Source organism: Podarcis vaucheri (assembly GCF_965113315.1).
Source record: "Podarcis vaucheri genome assembly, chromosome: 13".
NCBI lineage: Eukaryota > Metazoa > Chordata > Lepidosauria > Squamata > Lacertidae > Podarcis > Podarcis vaucheri.
The window spans coordinates 42,522,044-42,545,204 of NC_138751.1; the positions used below are offsets into that span (position 1 = coordinate 42,522,044).

Genomic DNA, 23,161 nt, shown 5'->3' on the forward strand with positions numbered 1-23,161 from the left:
TGAGCTGGGAGGAAGTTTTGGTGCTTGCTTTATGCAAGACAAGTGCCTTGCTGGAACAGATGCATGAGAAGATGGATTTGATGAATGAGAAAATGGATTTGATGACTGTTGTGGTTAATAACTGTGGACAAACAGGGAATATTGATACAGAAACTATTCAGGGACCAACTCAGGAACCTGTACTGATTGGGCAAGTGCAGAAGATAATGGAGGAGGTTGCGGTTGCACCTTAAATAATACAAATGGAGAGACCCGAGGCCCTACAGGAGCATAAGCCGCTGTCTTTGAAGATTGAAGTTGGAGTCGGCCAGGGGGAGTCTGGAGCTGAGGAGGTTCTTAACTTTGGAGAGACCTCGAAATATGTTTTTAAATATTTTTTGGACTACATTGATGATTGTGGGGAGTGGGACTTTGGGGAATGGGCTGGTTGGATGAAGGGAGACGAAGATAATTTTGGGTTGGAATCCCCCAGAGACCTACTCCCCAACGAGAAAGGAAAGAAACTAAGAAAGAGACCAACAAAAGACAAGGAAAAGTGCTAGTATAAACAAGAAGAAGATCTGCAGAAGGGACATGGAAGAGACTTAAGGGCCTCGGACATTAGATTATCGGGTTGATGGACTAGATGGAATGGACAGTAAGGACTGACACGACCCGAGACCAGGAAGAAGAGACGTTGGATGAAGATTGGAAGAAAATTTATAAAGATTTTTTTTTTTAGGGAATTAGCCTAAAATTAATGAACATTAGGGAAAATGTTGGAATGAAACTATATGACTCTAGTAGAAAAGATATCAGGAGTTATGTATAATCGAGTATTAAGCGTTAAGCTCTAAAGTACTTTTTGGTAAGATAAGGTTAAATAACTTAAGATAGTTTGAATAACAGAATATGGGGAAAGGATGGAAAGGATTTGTTGAGTTAATTAATAGGTTAAATTGTCAAGATAAATTATTTAGTAAAAATTGAGAAAGATGGAAAGAATTTGCTGAAATAATCAATCAAACTAGAATACAAAAAGGGAGGTGTGAGGAGGTCAATGAAACAAGCAAATGGAAGTTAAAGATATGTAATATGGGATTTGTGTCTTTTTTTCCTTCTTTTTTATCTTTTTGCTGTATTGTTGCATTGGTTTTTATGTCTTTTTTTTCTCTCCCCCCCCCTATGTATTGTAGTGTTGTTTTTGTTTTTATTTTATTTTCTGTAATTTTGAAATTATTAATAATTTTTTTTTAAAAAAAGAACAGTGGAGGTGGAGACGCTCCTTCAGGTTTACTGGGCCTAGGGTTTTAAAGGTCAGCACCAACACTTTGCATTGTGCTCAGAAATGTACTGGGAGCCAATGTATAATTTCCAGAGCTCCTTAGGAAGAGGATTTGGTTGTTAAAGCACTCCAAGAATTGTAGCTCTGGGAGAGGGGAACAAGGGTCTTTTAAACACCCTTAACAAATTGCAAGCTCGTGGGGTTCTTTGAAGAGGGAGCTATGGCTGTTTTAAAGTGGTACGGTGCTGCTTTAAAGGTGGACGGGACTGGGGAGAAGAGCGAGATTGACCAGCGGATGGGAGCATGCGTGAGCTTTGGGGCCGAACCATGGAGCAGGGCAGATAGACTTCTGCAGCCAGGCCTCTGAGCATCTCTGTGCTCCCTCCTGCCTCCCAGCCTCTCTCTTGAATGGCGGCTGGATGTAGAGAGCAGTGGGGAAGGGAAGGAATTTAGCTGCAAATCCATGGCAGCAGGAGAGAAAAGGAGGGCAAGAGAGAGGGAAAAGCAGAGCGTGGGAGAGAGGATAGATAGAGCTCTGTATTAATGGGTGGCATGTGAGAAAGGGAATGGCTGGATGGAGCTGTGGGGTGTATCCACCACACTACTGCCATGCAATTTCTGAAGAAATTCAGCCCTTGATGGCAGGAGGAGAAGATGGGACATCCCTGCTTTATTTTGAGGAAACCTGACTGCTTCAATGCACACCTGCGCATGTGCATTTCTCACTTAAGCTTGGGTATTTTTGAAACCTGTTTATTTATTTATTTTAAAGCAATTTGTGAATTGGCTGCACGATACAAGTAGAAACGTTGGTAATCCACGTTGCTGGTACGGCTGCCCGTTAACCTGTTTTTCATTTTGCTTTGTTCACCCAGTTTAAGAGACGGGCTCAAGAGTCCACCCAGATTCTTCGGGAGTTGGAGATATCTTTGAGGACAAACTACATAGGGTTAGTACCGACGACCAACAATTTTGTTTGTGCAAACCCTAGCTGTGCGCCATCGCCTCATTTATTTGTTTTGCTGCTTTTAAAATGTATGCCCTGCTTTTTACCGTCGAGGTCTCAAAGTGGCTTACCATGATAAAAAAATATATATATGCAGTGCATACCAAAATAAAACATCAGATAAACCTAATAAATTTAAAAGCTTGGAAATTTCAAATCAGGAACGTAAACCAAAGAAGCATTTGTGACGCCTCCTAAAATAAAACAGTTTTAACCAAGTGTCTGGAACTCAGCCGGAATGCCGCCTGCTGTCTGACTTCTAATGGGAAAGAGTTCCGCAGAGTTGGGCCCACAACACTGAATCCACGAGGTTTTGTTGATCAGATTGAGATGTGCAGGGTAAGACATTCTGGATCTGTGTTATTCAGGGTCTATGTATAACTCCAGGTGTTTCGAAGCAAGGATTTTATAGTGTTGATTTTCTGTGCCAAAGCGGAGGTTCATTTGGGCCGGGATCAAAAGCACTTCTGATAAGTCCAGGGGCAGCTTCCCTTCTCTTTCCTGCTGACTGCATGTGTACCCTCACAGTGTGTCGGGTGCAGCTGCAGATAATCCCCCATTCGGCAGGTGCTGCTTTGTTCGAGAGGTCGGAGGGACAGCTGGAATGTCCCAGCGCATGCCTGGGAGCCCCCACATTTGGAACCTGCCTTTCCTTTATATCATTATTCTTGATTCAATCCAGCTTCTAGCCTGCCTTGGTGTAGTGGTTAAGAGCGGTGGACTTGTAATCTGGGGAACCAGGTTCGCTTCCCCGCTCCTCCACATGCAGCTGCTGGGTGACCTTGGGCCAGTCACACTTCTCTGAAGTCTCTCAGCCCCACTCACCTCACAGAGTGTCTTTTGTGGGGGAGGAAGGGAAAGGAGATTCTTAGCAGCTTTGAGACTCCTTCGGGTAGTGATAAAGTGGGATATCAAATCCAAACTCCTCCTCCTCTTCTTCTACTAGCTCAATAAAGGTAATGCGCAACACAACACAAAGGTTGGTTGGTTCAAGCCGACTCAGGGACAGCTATGGGCAGGATTCCTGAACTGCAGCGGGTTGGACTAGATGACTCTCAGGGTCTATGAGCCCTTACAACCAAAGAGAGGGAAGAATTACCAGGTCAGGTGTAAGGTTTTTGTATGCTGTGGGTTAAACCACAGAGCCTAGGACTTGCCGATCAGAAGGTCGGCGGTTCGAATCCGAGCGACGGGGTGAACTCCCTTTGCTCGGTCCTTGTTCCTGCCCACCTAGCAGTTCGAAAGCACGTCAAAGTGCAAGTAGATAAATAGGTACTGCTCTGGCAGGAAGGTAAACGGTGTTTCCGTGCACTGCTCTGGTTCGCCAGAAGCGGCTTAGTCATGCTGGTCGCATGACCCGGAAGCTGTACACCGGCTCCCTCGGCCAATAAAGTGAGATGAGCGCCGCAACCCCAGAGTCGTCCGCGACTGGACCTAATGGTCAGGGGTCCTTTTACTTTACCAGCGCACAACATCCTGATACCTACCTTCTGGGTAAACTACAACACCCAGAATTCTTTGAGGGTGAGAAAGTGCTTGGATGTGCTATAAAGGTACCATTTGTACGCAGCCGCGGTCCCCTTGAGCAGCTCTGGAATTGGAAACACATTAAGCGTTTGTTAATGAGATGCTAAACGTTTAGTTGTTCATGTGAACATAAATGTCGGAGCGGCTTAGGTTGTTTAACGGCCCTGCCTCATTTGTCGGTAACTGAGCTATGCGAACCCTCTCCCCCAGTCCAGCACCCCCTTTAACACGAACTACTCAAACAACCTGGGGGGTAGCGGCCAAGGTCTAAGGCCCTCTGCAGAGAAGGTGACCCCAGCTTGTCGGAGGCAGCAGCCGACACCATTAACGACAGTGATGTATGCTGGCTAATTAACAGCTTAGATGGGGAAGCATTTATCTCTCTGGATTGATTGCCTGCCAAGCAGTCAGAAAATAAAAGGGAACAGTGGGAGCCAGCATGCACAAGTCGTGTCAGCGTTTTGTGACAAAATGTATTATTGGGCCTGATGGAGTACAAAGGAGCAAATTGTATATCAGGAAGGAGAGCCAGTAGGTGCATTGCAGACCTGTGAAAAGGCTGCCAGGCCGTTTCCATGTCTAATGGTTGCATTCTTCTATTTATTTTTTGTATTTGTTGCATGTCAGTAATATTCAGGCGCTACCTACATTGGCCAGTATGTACGTCATGATTTTAAAATAACTCTTTTGTTTTCTGTCCCACGTTGAGACCATTTACAAATGACAAATTCTAGTCTCTTGTTGGGTATTCCTAGCAGCCGATGTGAAAATTCCTAACCCTGGAAGATCTGCGTTGAAATTCCTTCATCAGCCACTGACTTACGATTGGTTACAGTCACTGTGTTGCTGTTGTTGTTAACATGGGGGACACTTGCTGATGAAACCATTGTCAACATATACATTGGTACCTTGGAATCCGTTCCAGAAGTCCGTTCGACTTCCAAAACGTTCAGAAACCAAGCCGCAGCTTCCGATTGGCTGCAGGAAGCTTCTGCAGCCAATCGGAAGCCGCGTCGGATGTTCAGGTTCCAAAGAACGTTCGCAAACCAGAACACTCACTTCTGGGTTTGTGGCGTTCAGGAGCCAAAACGTTCGACTTGCAAGGCGTTCGGATCCAAGGTATGACTGTAATTTGAAGCTCATATGGGTGGATTTGTTTTTAAGTAATCATTTGAACACCTCCAGGGAGAAATGTTATATGTTGAACGCAGCCTTTTCTAGCTGCATGTGCAATTTTTCTGTGGGGATCTGTTTAATTTTCACTTTCGCATGGAGGTGCTTTTGAAATCCCTTAATAGAACTTATCCCCAAATCTCCAAACGTTATGTTTGTAACCACTCTAAATGTGCTCCTGTGTGGCAAAATGTCCTGGGGAGAAAATAAATTTTCAGCCACTTTCCCGTGTGCTTGTAAAAATACCAGACAGTAGTACAAAGTGAAAAAGCATACCAGTCAGCATGGTCTCATACACACACACACACACACACACACACACACACACACACACATATAAACACACACACAATTTTATTTGCATGCCATCTTTTCATTGTTCAAACCATGCTCAAAGCGGCTCCCAACATGAAAAAAAAAATCACAATTACAACATTTTTTTATGTGTTGTAAGCCACCCAGAGTGGCTAGGGAAACCCAGCTAGATGGGCGGGGTATAAATAATAAAATTCTCATCATTATCAACGTGATAAGGTATAAGTAAAGGGACACCTGACAATTAGGTCCAGTCGTGGCCGACTCTGGGGTTGCGGTGCTCATTTCGCTTTACTGGCTGAGGGAGCTGGCATACCGCTTCCGAGTCATGTGGCCAGCATGACTAAGCCGCTTCTGGCGAATCAGAGCAGCGCACGGAAACGCCGTTTACCTTCCCGCCAGAGCGGTACCTATTTATCTACTTGCACTTTGACGTGCTTTCGAACTGCTAGCTTAGCAGGAGCAGGGACCGAGCAATGGGAGCTCACCCCGTCGCGGGGTTTGAACCACCGACCTTCTGATCGGCAAGCCCTAGGCTCTGTGGTTTAACCCACAACACCACCCGCATCCCTTCAACGTGATAAACATAGTCATAAATTGGGGTTGGGGTGTTGTTACTGTTGTTGGTGCTGGTTTTGTGTACCTTTATTTTAGATAATTGTCATTTATGTGGAAATTGTTTACTTTGGTTGCGTATTTTGGTGTTCTATTTATTACTCAAGCCTACTTTTGTTACGTTGCAGTTATGTATTTTTTCCCATGTTGTAAGCCACCTTGAGCATACTTTGAACTGTGGAAAGGTAGCGTACAAATAAAATTAAATTATGCATGTATGTATAAACAATAAATAGAGGCATTTCTTACCCACCACAGGCAGATAGGTAATACTGCATGCACACTCTGCTTTTAAAGCACATTTGAAGTGTGTTCTTTCCCTCAAAGAATGCTGGGCACTATAGTTCACTCCTCACAGAGTTACCATTCCCAGCAACTGTTAAATTGCAATGCCCAGAATTATCTGGTGTAATATAGTCCCTACAGAGCACAAAATGAAGGTGAGAATGTTTGGATGCTCTTCTGGCTTACAGATCACTGAAAGGGAGAGAGATTTAAGTGTCTAGATTAACATTCTCACTGACCCGCTAGTTAACCCATGTAAAAATGGGGAGCTTTTGTTATGAGGGAGCAGTTAAACATGTGAAAACCTTGGTTTTAAAGTGATATGGCCTCAGAACGACTGTAGAGTATGTTTCCCCCCCTGAATGTTTGAATTGACTCTCAGTCTAAGTTCCCATCTGGAAAATGGGACGATAATACAAACCCTATTCAGTGTCTACTCAAAAGAAAGCTTCCCTTAATTGTAACCTTAATAGCATGATTTGAAGGATTGCAGGAATCAGTGAGAGAAGGAGCCTAGAGCACTTGAGTACATTGAAACGGGCTGGGAAAGGATTAATAATATATTAATCAGCAGTTGTTTTAAAAGACAGAGACGTCTATCTCTGTCTAGAAAGAAGCAGGGGAAAATACCAGCAAGGGATTCTGGAGAAAGATGAGGCAGATCTCAAATGTTGGGGAAAGGGCAGTAGGATACTCTTCTCATGTTTTATTCTAGAGGGGAAAAATTCTTCATGTTCTTCCTCTCCCCCTCCTTTAGCTGGGTCCAGGAATTCCTGAACGAAGAAAACAAAGGACTTGATGTGTTGGTGGACTACCTCGCCTTTGCCCAGTGCTCTGTCACGTAAGTTGCTGCCACAGCTTGGTGGGGAAGTGATGGTTAAGTCAGGATCCTAGTGGGGCGTGCAACAAAATATTGCAGTGTGGATTGTTCCCACAGTTCCATTGTCCCAGAAAACCCGGCTCGCTCTGCCTCCACAAACCAACCCATATTTATATATATGAGCACGCCCAAACCCCATTGGGATGTTTAGGAGCGTTCTCCTTCCACCCACCCACCCCCCTATTTATTTTTCTTCACATTTCTGCAAACACCAATGTTCCTTCAAGCCTGTTGATCATGGGTTGGCAAACTAAGTCCTAGGGGCCAGATCCGGCCCAATCGCCTTCTCAATCTGGCCCATGGACGGTCCAGGAATTAGCGTGTTTTTACATGAGTAGAATGTGTCCTTTTATTTAAAATGCATCTCTGGGTTATTTGTGGGGCACAGGAATTTGTTCATCCCCCCCCAAATATAGTCCGGCCCCCCACAAGGTCTGAGGGACAGTGGACCTGTCCTCTGCTGAAAAAGTTTGCTGACCCCTGTTGTTGATTCTTCCCTCTTGTCCATGGTGGCGCTGTTTTGACTATATCAGTGGTGCCACTCACAATCTGATCATTGGGAATTGAGGGTGGGGCTTCTATCCTAGGCGAAGCTTCTAGCCTTGTTATTGTGAGCCCCAGTCCAGCAGAGAACACCTATCACCTATCCAATAGGGCATGTGTAGGCTGGGATGGAAATTGCTGCTTTTCTACCTAGAGGTTGCACTCATCAGGGTTATGTTTTTGTCCTTGGGCCAGCAGACACCCCCTTGACATATTGCAAACTGATTTGAAACTCCCCTCAGTTACCAAAGTGGTTTGCTACATAGCTTAGCGAGACAGGCATGCTTTTGAAAAAGTCTTAAACTCCGCTAGGGCCTCGCCAAACTAATTTTCACAATTCTTTGGCTATAAACTTTACTTTATATATGGCATTGGGTGCTAAGCTGTCCTCTTAAAGGGAAAGGGGCTCTGTTCTGTGAAATCTAACCCGTGTTTTCTTTCTTATTCTCTCCTTTCCCCGTGTCTTTGAAATAACCCCTGAGTTTTGGTCAGAGCACCAGTTAAGCTTCACTCATTGATAACTTTATTGAGGAATCATTCCTGAACTGGAAGAGATTTCACGTAACCCAGTCAATAATTCCTTCACGCTCTCCTGTTCTCGAGTGGAATGAGGGACTAACAAACAGCCCTCAGTCTAACAAGAGCTCCCTTCCTGAGTCGCTTCTTCTTGGCAAATAGGTTATTCCACAGAGAGGTAGCATTCTGGTCAAATTAAGCATTTATACCTGCTTGCTTTGCATAATCAACTCTGCTTCTGCTAGCCAGGAACAGCAAGCAAACGCCACCTGCACATTTCCCAAGTTTTCTCTGTTGCGTGGCGAGTTCCCACCTCCCCCCAGAAATAAAGACACGAGACACAAGAATTCGAGTTAATGGGTCAAATTAGGCCACAACTTTATTGATTACAGGAATTGAGCGGTATTGGCTTAGGCATTGGTCCTAACAACGAACTGGCTTCAGCCTGCATGCTTGAAGGCCGGTGAGGGTTAACCACCAGTAGGGGGAGTCCTGCTGAGGTACGTCAACTAGGACCTCCCCCTGGGGTCACCGCGTGGGGGCGTGCCATGGGCCCACACCTCCCATAGGCTTAGGACAAGGCCATGCCCCCCGGAATCCTTTACCGGACTACCCTTTGATTTGGGGGGAGGCGATGGCACTACCTCCTCCCCCTTCATCAGCATAACAATACAACTGTACCCCCACCAATGCCTAATCGCCAATACCGTGGAGTTGTGACGGTTTGCTACGAGGTAGGCAGAAACCAAGTGGCTGGTGCCAATCAGAAAAATTCCTACCAGGCCCCTTGACGGCGACCAACCGAAGTCCATAGCAACGTCAGAGAGCCTAGCCTAACGGGTGGGAGGGGAGGAAAAACCTGGAGACCCTCGGCCACGCCAGACCTAAGAAAGGTGAGGCCTCGCCCCCCGAGCCAGCCGATTGGCTGGCTCGGGGTATGACGCGTCCGAGGATTCCCTAGTATCACGGGGGCTGAAGCCAGCCCCCACGAGTGTGGGGAGGGGCATGAAGCCTGCAACCCCATCTCCTCCCTAGCTCGGAAGTGGCTTAACTGTGACTAGCAAAGCTTCCCATTTTAAGAGCGGCCAAAGTCCATGAAGGCAGTTGAATAGAAGTCCCATACTCTTTGGGGGAGGGCCATAGGCTCTGTGGTAAAGCATCTTTCCTGCAGGCTGGCTCAGTTCCCGTCATCTCCGGGTAAGGCTGGGAGATAATAGGACCTGAAACCCCAGAGGGCAACTGACAGGCAGTTTTGGCGGTACTTGGCTAGATGTGCCAATGGGTCTGACTCTGCTTAAGGCAGCTTCCAGTATTGCTAACTACAGTGGTACCTTGGCTCTCAAACTTAATCCGTTCTGGAAGTCCGTTCCAAAACCAAGGCACGCTTTCCCATAGAAAGTTGTGCAAAACGGATCAAGCCGTTCCAGACTTTTAAAAACAACCCCTAAAACGAGACCATTGATCCATAAAATGAAAGCAGTAATCAATGTACTATTAAATAAAGTAAGACAATATTGTTGATGATAAAAATTAAAATTATTATTTTTCTCTTACCTGCACTGACGATAGTCTTTGTTTAGTTGTGGGGGGGCTTTTGCCCATTTCCGCAGTCACACAATCAATCAATCAATCAATCAATCAGTAGCTGAACTGGGTCACAAAAACAAAACAAAAAAAGAGCTGCAAAAACACAAAATAAATAGCGAAACAAAAGGGCCAAACTTAATCCGTTTGACTTTCAAAATGTTTGAAAACCAAGGCGCAGCTTCTGATTGGTGCAGGCGCCCCGGAAACAATAGCTGACAGCTGCATCAGACATTCGGCTTCTGGAAAGCATTCGAAAACCGGAACACTTCCAGGTTTTTAGAGTTTGAGAAGCAAGGTACAACTGTATAGTCATAATGGAACTGCATCAGCACCATGGAGAGCAACTTCACTTCCTCTCTGTCGGATAGGAAGATAAGTGTTTGAACACCTTGAATTTGTGAAATCTGCAGGAAAAGGGAGAGGGGGAAGTGTAGAAATTAAATGCTTAAAACTCGGTGCTTCTCAAACGCGGGTCTCCGGCTATTGTTAGACTACAACCCCCATCATCCCTGACCACTGGTCCTGCTAGCTAGGGAGGATGGGAGTTGTAGTCCAACAACAGCCGGAGACCCGAGTTCAAGAGACATGGGATAGTTCTTGACCTATTTAAGTTTGCAGTGCAGACGTGCTCCTAGTGGCAGCCCTGCTTCGGCGCCTCAGTTCCAGTGTCGCCAGCTTGGCAAACCTCCTTCCGCCCACCTGCTGACGCACACCCGTTTTTATATGTGTGGCTCCAGGTATGATATGGACAGCACTGACAATGGGAGCCCTGGGTCCGACAAGGGGAAGGCCCTGGACAGATCTATGGAGGACCTCAGCAGAAGCAGCAACTCCCCTACACAGGGCTCCTCCAAAGCGAGGCACCTGACTGTCAGGTAACAGAACGGACACTGGCAAGCTCTTCTTGAACTGCTTCCCCCGTATCTTGGGACACAGATTGTGGTGCCAGGAGAAGAGGCAGTTTCACACTTATTCCCTTGCCCGCCTCACTTGAAGCTACGCTTAAAGTGAAATGTCTCAAAAGGGAAAGCGCACCAACCCAGCAAACGCCAAGTTGGAAACCGCTCTCTCGTTTCGCCAGTGTGAAGCTTCTTTTTGGGAGAGCGTTGTCTGCAAAATGAAATGTTGAAAAGGGGCAGGGGGAGCTGTTTTCATTGCACCGGCAGATTGGCTGCTCTGCGTTTATTTTCTTCAATTGATATCTCCCCTTTCTCCCATCGTGGGACCTGAGGTAGTGTACCTGGTCTCCCATCCAAGCACCAACCAGACCTAGAGCTGCTTAGCGCCACCAAGGTGGTAGCCCCATGGGTCTTCAGACTATGATATGGACTTGGGCAAAATGTGGCAAAACGAAAGGACTGAGTTTTGAAGAAGGGGTACCTCAGGCAAGCCTGATGGCTAAGGTAGAGGGGGCTTGCCTATACAAGGGTACTTCCATATTCTCAGTCAGATGTTCAGCTGACATGTGGAAATCTCCATCTAAAAATATTGGAGGTATTTAGCATCCAAATTGCTTCAATTGGGGTGGTGGTGAACGGAAGTTTCCTTCAGTTAAATAAGGAAATAGGGAGAAAAATGAAGAAAAGCTTGCAACTGGGGCTTCAGTTCCCGTCTCCACCATAGTTTGGGCTAGTTTAGGAGTTCTTATACAGAGACCCTGGAGCATGAGGTTGCAGGTTCCCACAATGTTGAAAATCCATGTGCCTCTTCAACAGTTGCGCATGGAAAGAAACCCTTGGTTTTCATGGGTGACACTCCCCACACACCATATGTTCATGCACATATATTACCAGCCAGGGGCTGAGTTTTAATTTAGTGTCATAAACTGACCAATCTGGGGGCCTGCAAACGCACAAACACCCCCTCAATGAGCCCAGAATATTGGCCCTCAATCCTACAAAGTTTCCACAACCATCAGGCAAGTTAACCCACCACCCAGTTTCTAAGCTCTCCCAACCTATTACCACCTTAGAAGCAAACTACCCTACGAGTAGTTTGATGATTATTGATGAGTAGCCTCAGATGGTTTTTGTGGCCTAACAAATGACAGGTTCTGGTTTCCTTTTCCTGCTCTTGCATTTTCCTGTCTCTGCCTTTCCTCTTTTCCTCTTTCCCCTTGTTCTAACCCCGTGCTTCTTTTGCACGCTCCCCTTGGGACGACGGCTCACGGTAGGTACCCAGCCTAGGGACCCTCAGGGGCAGGGAGGCGGGGGAGAGGGGCTCGCTCGGCTTTGCATGTAGTCTGAGCTTGTAAGATTGAAAAGATGGACGCCAAGAAAGGCGGTGGCCCACTGAACCGCGTGTCAGGAAGGAAGACTTGCTCTGCCTCCTGCCGCCATCCCGGTGTTTTTAAAAAATGAAAAAAGAGGCAAATAATAAATTGAGGCATCAGTTACTATCTCTGCGCTAGCGGTTGTATTTCTTAGGCGTGCACTGAGGGTGCCTGAGTGTTGGTAAAAGAAGAGACCCTTTTATTCTACTTCCACTGAAGAGATTAAAACAAAATGGCTGCTCTTTTTCTCTGGGGTCGGAAGGGGATGAGCCCTTAGGCCTCAGAGCTCTGTTTGCTAACCGCAGCAGTGAAATGCAAATAGACTTGAGGGAAAGTCAGCCCTTCTGAGTAACAGAAGTCTGTTTTCTGTGGTTTAAGCCCCTTAATGTGAAGCAACTTAGTTTGGGTGGCTCTCAGAAATGTCTGGCCTAAGGGGGTTGCCCTACAAGGAAAGGTTTTCCATCCTTGGGCCTGTTTGCTGCCTGACAACCCACAGAGGAAAGAGTTCCTGCCCTGTAGGAAGTGGAGGCCTGGGCGGCTTCGAAAGAGGATAAGACGAATGCGTGGAGAATATCGGTGGCTTCTAGCCACAAGGGATGTGCTCTGTCACCACAGTCAGAGGAAGTAGGCTCCCGAATACCACTTTCGGGAGACAGCGGAAGAGGAGAGTGCTGTTGTGCTCAGGTTTTGCTTGCGGGCTTCCGATAAGCATCTGATTCGCCGCCGCGTGAAGAAGATTTTGGATCATGGGCCTGATCCAGCAAGATCTTCTTAAGTTCTTATGGCCATTTATCGGGAAAGCTCTTGCTACAGATTTCCTACATCTGCAGCCTATTGAGTTAGATGGTCCCTGAGGTCAGACTCTCTGGCCATAATCTGTGCCATACATTTAAAGCCCCATTAGACTACTTCAACAATTTCACAGAATACTGGGAGCTGTGGTTAGTTAAGAGTGTTTTAAGAGACCCCCTGTTCCCCTCGCAGAACTACATTCCCCAAAGTTCCCTAGGCACCGCTGCCTATGAATTGTAGTTCTGTGGCGGGCAATAGAGAGGCATCAACTCTCAGTAGCATCCTTATCCAACTACATTTCCCAGGATTCTTTGGGGGAAGCAATGAAGGTTAAACCAGTACAGTGGAACCCTGGTTCTTGAACGCCTCTGTTGTCGTACGTTTCGGCTCCCGAACGCCGAAAACCCAGAACTAACTGCTCCGCTTTCCGGAAACCGAACATGCTACGCAGCTTCTGTTTTGAGTTTCCCTACTGTGTTGAGGTTTCTGCTTTCAGTTTTTGGTTTTTCTGAACGTTTCAGAAATCGAACGGTCTTCCGGAACAGATTGCGTTCAAAAACCGAGATTCCACTGTACAGGGTTATTCATAATGAAGCATACAGTTTCAATGCACTATAAAAAAAGAAGAATGTAATATATCTTACGTTTCCTGTAACAGAATTGTAGGGGGATATTTAAAGGTTTTTTTTTTAAAGAAACAGTCACAGATGTTCTGTGTGTGCACTCTTTGTCACACCGGCAATCCATTTCTGCCCAAACGCGACTCACCCTATGCATTGATTTTCCTGGGCTTCATTGAATGGCGGTGCAAACACTATCAACGACTTCTTCTGATACACAGGACTTCTAAGTTTGTACAAACAGCCTGTAGTTTCAATTTTTTTATGCCAGTCGTAGATACATGTTCTGCTTGAAGGTCCCCAGAATCACAATCAAAAACGCCATCACACAACAGTTACAGATTCCGTTTTGCTCAATTCAAGAACACAAAACGCCTTCTCCACTGCAGATGCAGCCATTTTGCCTGACTAGCCACGTGACACACGCGCTATTGCCTATGTCGCTTGCCTCAGTAGCGGAACACAAACTTTATGAGTACATCTACCTCACAGTTTGCAGTTGTGGTCCTTGTCATCACCTGTTACTGTCTTACAGCATCTGGAAACTATACAGTGGTACCTCTGGATGCGAATGGGATCCGTTCCGGAGCCCCGTTCGCATCCTGAAGTGAATGCAACCCGCGTCTGCACATCTGTGTGTGTGCAGGTCATGATTTGCCGCTTCCACGCATGCTCGTGACGTCATTTTGAGCGTCTGCGCATGCGCGAGCGGCGAAACCCGGAAGTAACATGCTTCGTTACTTCTGGGTCGCCATGGAGCGCAACCCGAAAACATTCAACCCGAAGCTACTTCAACCCGAGGTATGACTGTACTTCATTATGAATCACCCTGTATAATAGTGTTTTAAATGCCTAGTGCGGACAGGGCCTCTGATCCTAGGAAGCTTCATTTTAGGAACACAACACAGGGAACAATATTCTGTTGGGCAGGTGGGCAGCGACGAGCCACAATTACTTGCCATGTTTGCTGAAACAGGTTGGTGTTTTTCCAGCCACAGCGAAGTCTTCCCCTGTGGTTCCACGAGGGCCACTTTCCCCCCTGAGGTTGGGGGGGTGGCAATGGGGGTGGGGGGGAAGCGTCCACCTGAAGCGTCCTATTTTTCCCTCCTGTCCTGCAGGATTGCAATCTTCCACCTCCTTCAGGTGTTGCCATTTGAACCAGCAGATCCAAACATTCTTTCAGCAAGTCCACCCAAGCATCCCCTCCTCCAGCGCCCCCGGGAGCGAGCAGGACTCTAAGCCCAGGCCTCCTCTCAACTCCTACTCACCGCGGTGAGCCTCTCCCCAAACCTAACCAGAAACATCCCCTGCGAATGCGGCCGGAGGCCATAGGCTCGTCTAGGCCAAGGGCATGTTCTCTCCCCCCCCCCAAGCTTGTGTGTTCATTTTGGCAGGCAGTCTCGGATACCGAACTTTAGGAGCCCTCGAAGCAGGGAGGCCATTTTGTAAAATCCCGTTTAAAAAAACAAAAAAGCTCTGTAACTGGAATGCATTTTGTAAACACCTGCAGATAGTTGCATGCTTTTGTTTTTGTCGGTTGCACAACCACGTTCCGGCACTGTTTGCTTTGCTGTTGTTGTTGTTGCTGCTGCTATTGTTGCTTTTGGCTCTAGTTTTCATTGTTGTGTGCAGGGAATTGGAGCTGTTGTACAGAAGCGGTGGGAAGGGGACGCGGAACAGAGATAGGGGAGGGACCCGGTCAGGCCTCTGAAACCCCCTTGAGACATCGCCACCTCCAGCTTTTTAAAGGCTTAATGTGTGTTTTGGCTTTATTTTCCACACTGAGGTCTAGGAACTTTGAAACTGAGAAACTCAGATCTTCAGGATCTAAAGAGCAACTGCTACCACGTTTGGCACAAGTATCATTATTATTTTATTACCTGCCCTTCACTCTGAGTACCCGGGCAGGCTATGGCAATTTATAACACATCATTAAAAAATAACATAAAACGACTTAAAATAACAAAAATAGGATGGGCCCCCAAAAGTTGCCGCATCCCATATTCCACTGCACCCATAACCATGTTAATAGCTTATCATGGAGTATTATATTTCCTTAGTATTTTAAGCATAATCTGGAGCTCACCTTCCCATGGCCTGCTGAGATCCCTGTGGCCTTTTCACAAAAGACAGTGGTTTCCTAAAACCAGACTGGAGAGAGTTTGTTTTTCATTGGGCAGTGGCATCTCCTGTTCAGCATTTGAACTCGTGACCCGAGACCCAAAGGGTTCTCGTACTGCAATCCTGCTGCCCAGCCTAATCCTCTCCCCTGCCCTCCCCCCAATTTCCTGCTCCTCGGGCCCTTGCTCCTGTGCTTCTCTTTATGCTGTTGGACTTGACTGCCGGGTGATATCCGACGTCTTTTCTCATGCAGCTATTTCCTTCCCCCTTTCCTCCCTCCTTCCATTTTTCCCAACCTCAGACTCAATCTGGCACACAGCAGGAAGGCGCTGAGGAACTCACGCATTGTCAGCCAGAAGGACGATGTCCACGTCTGCATCATGTGCCTCCGTGCCATCATGAATTACCAGGTGACCGCGGGCGATGGGACGTTGGGGAGGTTTGTGCCCACAGAAACGGGTTTTTGCAGATTCTGGAAATGATGCAAAAACTTTCGGACTGGAGACGCAAGTGGGATGAACATATACATCTGGAGCCATGCTCCCTGCAACTCTCTGCCCAAAAAACCCAAAGTATGGTGTCCAGCCTATTATGGTGTCCATATAATAATAATAGGGACTTGGGTGGCACTGTGGGTTAAACCACAGAGCTTAGGACTTGCCGATCAGAAGGTTGGCGGTTTGTATCCCTGCGACGGGGTGAGCTTCCTTTGCACGGTCCTTGCTTCTGCCAACCTAGCAGTTTGAAAGCACGTCAAAGTGCAAGTAGATAAATAGGTACTGCTCCAGCGGGAAGGCAAACGGCATTCCCGTGCGCAGCTCTGGTTCGCCAGAAGCAGCTTAGTCATGCTGGCCACATGACCCAGAAGCTGTACGCCAGCTCCCTTGGCCAATAAAGCGAGATGAGCGCCGCAACCCCAGAGTCGTCTGCGACTGAACCTAATGGTCAGGGGTCCCTTTACCTTTATAATAATAATAAAAAAATATTATTTATACCCTGCCCATCTGGCTGGGTTTCCTCAACCACTCTGGGCATCTCCCAACAGAATATTAAAAACACGATGAAACTTCAAACATTAAAAACTTCTCTAAACAGGGCTGCTTTCAGATGTCTTCTAAAAGTCAGGTAGTTGTTTATTTCTTTGACATCTGGTGGGAGGGCATTCCACAGGGCGGGCACCACAACCAAGAAGGCCCTCTGCTGGATCCCTGCAACCTCACTTCTCACAGTGAGGGAACCCCCAGAAGGCCCTTGGAGTTGGACCTCAGTGTCCGGGCTGAACGATGGGGGTGGAGATGCTCCTTCAGGTCCAAACGCAAAACATTTGGCAGTGAGGGGAGCAGGGGGAAGTCACAGGCATGGCCAATGTTCATATGACAAGGGCTCCTGCTTGAGAAAGAATCCAGTCCTTGACCCTCCACAGAATGAGAGGAACCCTTTTCTCCCAATTCCCCAATTTCCTCTAGCTCAACTCGGATTGCTAACATCCTCTCTCACCTTTCCCTTAGTCTGGGTTCAGCCTCGTGATGAACCACCCAGCCTGTGTCAATGAGATCACACTGAGCCTCAACAACAAGAACCCCAGGTAAGGAATTGGAACTCCTTTTCCGGACATGTGTTTCTTCATTTCTGAAAAGAGAGATTCATGGCGCTCAGGCCTGTCTAGGGGTCGGAGCCTTCCAAACTGGGATGCCCTGTCCTCTAAATCCTAGGTAGGAGGTTTCATAGTGAGGGAACTGGACTCTCTTTACAATTGCTTCACTTGTTACAGTGCACTGAGCCCCACTGTTTCCTTTATGTTTGGATGCATTTAAAAGGACCCACACACAAAAAGATGGAAGCTATGCTATGGGGAGTTGAGAAAGGGTGCGGACAGCATAATTTTCCCAATCAAGAAGAGGATTTTTAAAAAATTGTGAATACCCTAGTACAGGGATCAGCAAACTTTTTCAGCAGGGGGGCGGTCCACTGTCCCTCAGACCTTGTGGGGGGCCGGATTATATTTTGAAAAATAATAATGAACGAATTCCCGTGCCCCGCAAATAACCCAGAGATGCATTTTAAATAAAAGCACACATCCTACTCATGTAAAAACACACTGATTCCCGGACCGTCTGCGGGCCGGATTGAGAAGGCGATTGGGCTGGATCCGGCCCCCAGGCCTTAGTTTGCCTACCCATGCCTTAGCATATGGCACTCGACAGTATATGCCTGACTTCAGAAAGTGTGGCCAAATACTCTTCGTTTTTATTAGCACTTAGAGTGTCCAGATAGATCGATCGATAGATAATACTTTATTCGGCTATAAGCCCACAAGGTAAAAACCAATCAATAAATAAAATAGCATTTTACATTCTAAAATATCAACTAAAATATTTCAACGCATACTCTCCTTCACATTACATACAATCTCTAGATGTACCATATTGTGGCCTTAATTATAAAGATGGTGGAACGATGACCCACTTGGGAGTCCTTCATCTCACTGCTTTCCTCCTCGCAGGACTAAAGCTCTCGTCCTGGAGCTGTTGGCTGCTGTCTGCTTGGTCCGAGGGGGACACGACATCATCCTGGCTGCATTTGACAATTTCAAAGAGGTTTGTAAGCTCCGTAACCCTTTCGACGGTGCTGGTTTCTGGCGTGCAACAAGATTGCAAGTCAATCAAATACAGTGGTACCTTGGTTCTCAAACGCCTTGGTCCTCAAACAACTTGGAACCCAAACACTGCAAACCCGGAAGTAAGCGTTCCGGTTTGCAAACTTTTTTTGGAAGCCGAACATGCTCCATTTTGAGTGTTACGCTTCTGATTTGAGTTTTTGCTATTTATTTTGCGTTTTTGTTTTTGCGGCTCTTTTTTGTTTTGTTTTTGTGAGGAACCCAGTTCAGCTACTGATTGATTGATTGATTGATTGATTATGGTGTGACGGCAGTACATTGTTTATTGCTTTCATTTTATGGATCAATGGTCTCGTTAGATAGTAAAATTCATGTGAAATTGCTGTTTTAGGGGTTGTTTTTAAAAGTCTGGAACGTATTAATCCGTTTTGCATAACTTTCTGTGGGAAAGCGCACCTTGGTTTTGGAATGCTTTGGTTTTGGAACGGACTTCCGGAACGAATTAAGTTTGAGAACCAAGGTACCACTTTAGTGTAAGTGCCCTATGAGCGCAGCCCAAAGTACGCCCATCCACTGCACGATTCACTGCTCAGGCTTTTGCCTCGTTCCAGTTGGCCTTTCCCACGGGGTAGAAATTCCTGCATTGAGTTTGCATTCTGCGTGATTTGATCATTCAGTCGTTCCCAATGCATAGAGGCAGCCTGCCCTCAGAAGACGTAGGCCCAGAACCGTGACTCGTGCCTGAACAGTGGCGCTAGAGCTCCTCTAAAGGTTGTGGGCAGTTCTTGCTTTTGTTTCTGTAAAGGTAGACCCTTTCAGGAGGAAGTGTGAGTTATGTTTTCATATTTTGCTCAGGAATAAAGTGTGACTCACTCAGCAGTCAGAAGCTTAGGGAACATGTACGGAAATATGAGGGGCAAGCCCTGTGTTGAGGGGGGCCTTATAACAAATGGAAACTGGCTCCCCCTGCCCCATTTTATTCTAGATCCCTTTGCTGCTACTGCCTGCAATTTGTACCCCAGCCTTCTTATTCCTCTTTGGCGATCACTCGTAGCTGAGGAAGATTGTCTTCCATGAACACGGTCTTAACAGTGAGTCTGTAAGTGACTGTGGAGGCCAATTCTGGATCCACACGTCCTTCCACAGTGGGAACATAGGTTTCCGGGCGGGAGTTGATCACTGTGAGGGTTTGCCAAGTGTGCCTTCCTCTTAGCACGTTTCTCCCTTTCGTCCTGAGTTCGAGCATCTTCAAAGCCCATGACACCTTTGGTAAAGGCTGATCTCCTTTACCAAAGTGCTTGCAGGCCAGTGTTTCCCAGTTGTTGGTGTCTATACTACATTTTCTTAGATTGAGAGAGTCTTTTAACCTCTTTTGTTGACCACCGGCATTATGCTTTCCATTTTTAAGTTCGGAATAGAGTACAGTGGTACCTTTGGTTACGTACTTAATTTGTTCCAGAGGTCCGTTCTTAACCTGAAACTGTTCTTAACCTGAAGCACCACTTTAGCTAATGGGGCCTCCCGCTGCTGCCGCACCACCACCATGCAATTTCTGTTCTCATCCTGAAGCAAAGTTCTTAACCCGAGGTACTATTTCTGAGTTAGTGGAGTCTGTAACCTGAAGCGTATGTAACCCGAGGTACCACTGTAGTTGCTTTGGAAGATGATAATCAGGCATCCAAACAACATTTCATGACCAGCCTTACATGACCTTGAATGCTAAGCACTTGCTTTGTTATAAAGCTGAATTGGTCACATTTTCCATATTTTTCCATAAGTAAGAAGTGTGGCTTTGAAAGAGAGTGTGTTTTCAATTGCTCAAACTTCAATGGGTGAATTCTCTCACAGTGCTGTAGTCTGTTCTGTATACGCACAGTAAGAACAAAAGCGCCTGCTCCTTAGGGTCAAGCTAAATGTGATGTTAAATGTGTGCAGTTTTTAAAAATGCCAACTGCATCGGCTGGGGAGGAGTGATTAATGGCAGCAGAGGAGGTATGGAGAGGGTTTTAACCCATTATTCTTGCCTGTGCCAAAGCTTTTTGAAGGTGGTATTTACTTTGTGAGTGTTAAGTTGTGGGTGAACATATCAGACGATACAGCGATTCTTCAAACAGCTCTTGTTTATTCAGAGGCCAGAACAGAACAGAACTGAAGGGTTCAGTCAGCCTGCTTATATAGGGCTCCAGTACAACGTAACTGTAACAATTTTCTAAAACTATCCAATCACTGAACGTCACTTTCGATCCCTTATTTGCATAACTATCTACAGTATCCCCCTGCTGGCCCAGGTTGAGAACTTCAGTACATAAGAGAGAGGCACTTCTTGGTGCCATTGGAGGAATCATAGAATTACAGAGTTGGAAGGGACCACCAGGGTCATCTAGTCCAGCCCCCTGCAGTACAGGAATGTGGGCCTCGAACCCACAACCCAGAGATTTGAGAGTCTTATGCTCTACCAACTGAACTAATTCAAATTCCACCTTAAGAAAAGGGATTTTCTTCCTCAGGGATAGGGTTAGATCCCCTCTCCTCCATATGTGCTTTGATCCCACTAATAATCAGCAAAAACGCCCCTGCCCCGCCCCCCACTGATGCAATTTCCATTAAAAACAGCAAAATCCTGCACTTTAAATGCAAATACGGCGTTTCCTGTAGTTTGGCCTCTGTAAGTATATTTTTTATTATTACAGTTTTTATTAAATTTCTTTTTTGCATTTCAGAATATTCACTTAAACAGCCTTAACATATCAACGACTTCCCTTCCTCTCTTTCCATGGCTCATTTTGCACAGCATAAATCCCTGCATATTTTATATAAACTAAGCCTTTCAGTATTCCATTATAACACCCATCAAAACTTATTTACACCGTTGAATTTATCTTAACGCTGCCCATTAAGCCTTTTGTAAGTTTAGATGAGCTAAGTTAATAAGGAGGGACAGTGGCGTAGCGTGGGTTGTCAGCACCCGGGGCAAGGCAAGTAATTTACACCCCCTAACTCGTGGATTTGCGCCCCCTAACCCTAACCCCCAGATGTTGCGCCCGGTGCGGCCGGGCCCCCCTGCACCCCCCACGCTACGCCACTGAGTAGGGAATAGAAGGGAAACTTGCCTCTTTGGTGCTCATGCTGTTGCTGTAAACTGACACAGGGAGAGCTGACAAAGAGTCTGCTTAGGTTACATGGGATAAAATTTGCCCATGGAGCACATTGGCTTGTGCCAAAGCTTTTGGACGGGAGGAAATGGAATCCTAGGTGCCAAACAGACAGGTGCAAGCCTGATCGGTCACTCAGGCACAGTTGGACAAATTGGACCTGTATTGGTGGTGGAAACCTGGGCACAGATTCACTTTCTGCTTGAATATGTGGGATTATCCTCGCATCTCCTCTCTCCTCCTTTCCTCTCCTCTCCTGCATGGCTTAATTGTCTGTCGTTTTTCAGAAATGACTTATGCATCATTACTTCTGCAGTTTTAAGGCCACTAACTCTGATCATTTAGCATTTGGCAAGTCAATTCCGCCACTAAGTTTTATCTCCTGTGAGGTAGCAATTCCTGGAGGGTGGGGAGGCGTAAAACCCGAATGATGGCTACCAAAATTTATTATTGTGGGATAGGCCTTTGTAAGGTAGGTAGGTGGCCCTTTCCTCCGTTTTGCAGACTGGAAACGGAAGCGTCGCAATATCAGGGTGGCCAGGGTTGCATGCATCATCTGTGGCAGAAAATACAAAATTAAATTAGTCGTAAATTAAAGACCAGCTGCTTACCCATTGGATAGCACTCTTTATGGTGTGCCTGCCCCATATCAAATAGCTCAGAAGAAAGGAGGGACACTTTTGCTTGTACAGTGGTACCTCGGGTTAAGAACTTAATTCGTTCTGGAGGTCCCGTTCTTAACCTGAAACTGTTCTTAACCTGAAGCACCACTTTAGCTAATGGGGCCTCCTGCTGCCGCCGCACCATCGGAGCATGATTTCTGTTCTCATCCTGAAGCAAAGTTCTTAACCCGAGGTACTATTTCTGGGTTAGCGGCGTCTGTAAGCTGAAGCGTCTGTAACCTGAAGCATCTGTAACCCGAGGTACCACTGTATATGCAATTCTTTCTCCTTTGTTGATCACTCGTAGCTGAGTAAGTTTGTCTTCCATGAACACGGTTTTAAAAATGAGTCCGTAAGTGACTGTGGAGGCCAGTTCTGGATCCACACATCCTTCCACAGTGGAGGCATAGGTTTCCGGGTGGGAGTTGATCATGGTGAGGGTTTGCCAAGCGTGCTTTCCAGTGTTTCCCAATTGTCAATGTTTGTACTACATTTTTTAAGATTTGCCTTGAGAGAGTCTTTAAACCTCTTTTGTTGACCACTGGCATTATGCTTTCCATTTTTAAGTTCGGAATAGAGTAGTTGCTTTGGAAGACGATCATCAGGCATCCGCACAACATGACCAGTCCAACGAAGTTGATGTTGAAGAATCATTGCTTCGACACTGGCGATCTTTGCTTCTTTCAGTACACTGGCATTAGTTCTCCTGTTTTCCCAAGTGATGTGTAATTCTTTTCAGAGATGCAGATGTCTCCGAAATATGCAATTATGCCTGCCCTAACTTACTGTACTCCTAAAAGGGAAATTACCCCAGCCTTTCATTGTCCTGCAGCTGTCCATTATTGGAGGGTGTATGAGTGAAATCTTAGCTACAGCTGAAGACGACTTCCCCAATATTGCATAGCCAGAAATCAGAGATTGTTTACTCTGGGCTTTTATATCCCAGCACTGATTACACCAGGGGTAGAGAAACTCTGGCTGTAATGAATTGATTAGGTTCCAACTTGCATATTAAAGACCAACATTGGCCATGCTAGATGGGTGCTAATGGGAGTTCAACCAGGTCTGGAGGGCTACAGTCTGCCACCCCCACCCCTCACCCTGCCCTGATCTACAGACAGACAAATTTTGATGCCCCCCTCTCTCGCCCACACACCTTGCCCTGGCTGTCTTGAGTCCTTCACAGGTCATTGTGTCTCTCCATTCCTCCAGGG

General features: G+C 46.4%; 1 protein-coding gene across 7 annotated transcripts in view; it reads left to right on the forward strand.

Annotated features, from left to right (window-relative positions):
- Window positions 1–23,161, forward strand: part of FMNL1 (formin like 1) — a 112,108-nt gene that overhangs the window by 51,032 nt on the left and 37,915 nt on the right. For 2 of the 7 annotated variants that reach the window (XM_082194723.1, XM_082194722.1), the window contains exons 4-10: window positions 2,140–2,213; window positions 6,943–7,026; window positions 10,449–10,586; window positions 14,539–14,667; window positions 15,818–15,926; window positions 17,025–17,101; window positions 18,020–18,113. In XM_082194723.1, the coding sequence (XP_082050849.1) occupies window positions 2,140–2,213; window positions 6,943–7,026; window positions 10,449–10,586; window positions 14,539–14,667; window positions 15,818–15,926; window positions 17,025–17,101; window positions 18,020–18,113 (705 nt within the window). The remainder of the gene's footprint in view (window positions 1–2,139; window positions 2,214–6,942; window positions 7,027–10,448; window positions 10,587–14,538; window positions 14,668–15,817; window positions 15,927–17,024; window positions 17,102–18,019; window positions 18,114–23,161) is intronic. The other 5 variants (XM_082194728.1, XM_082194724.1, XM_082194725.1 and 2 more) reach the window with 4 other exon arrangements.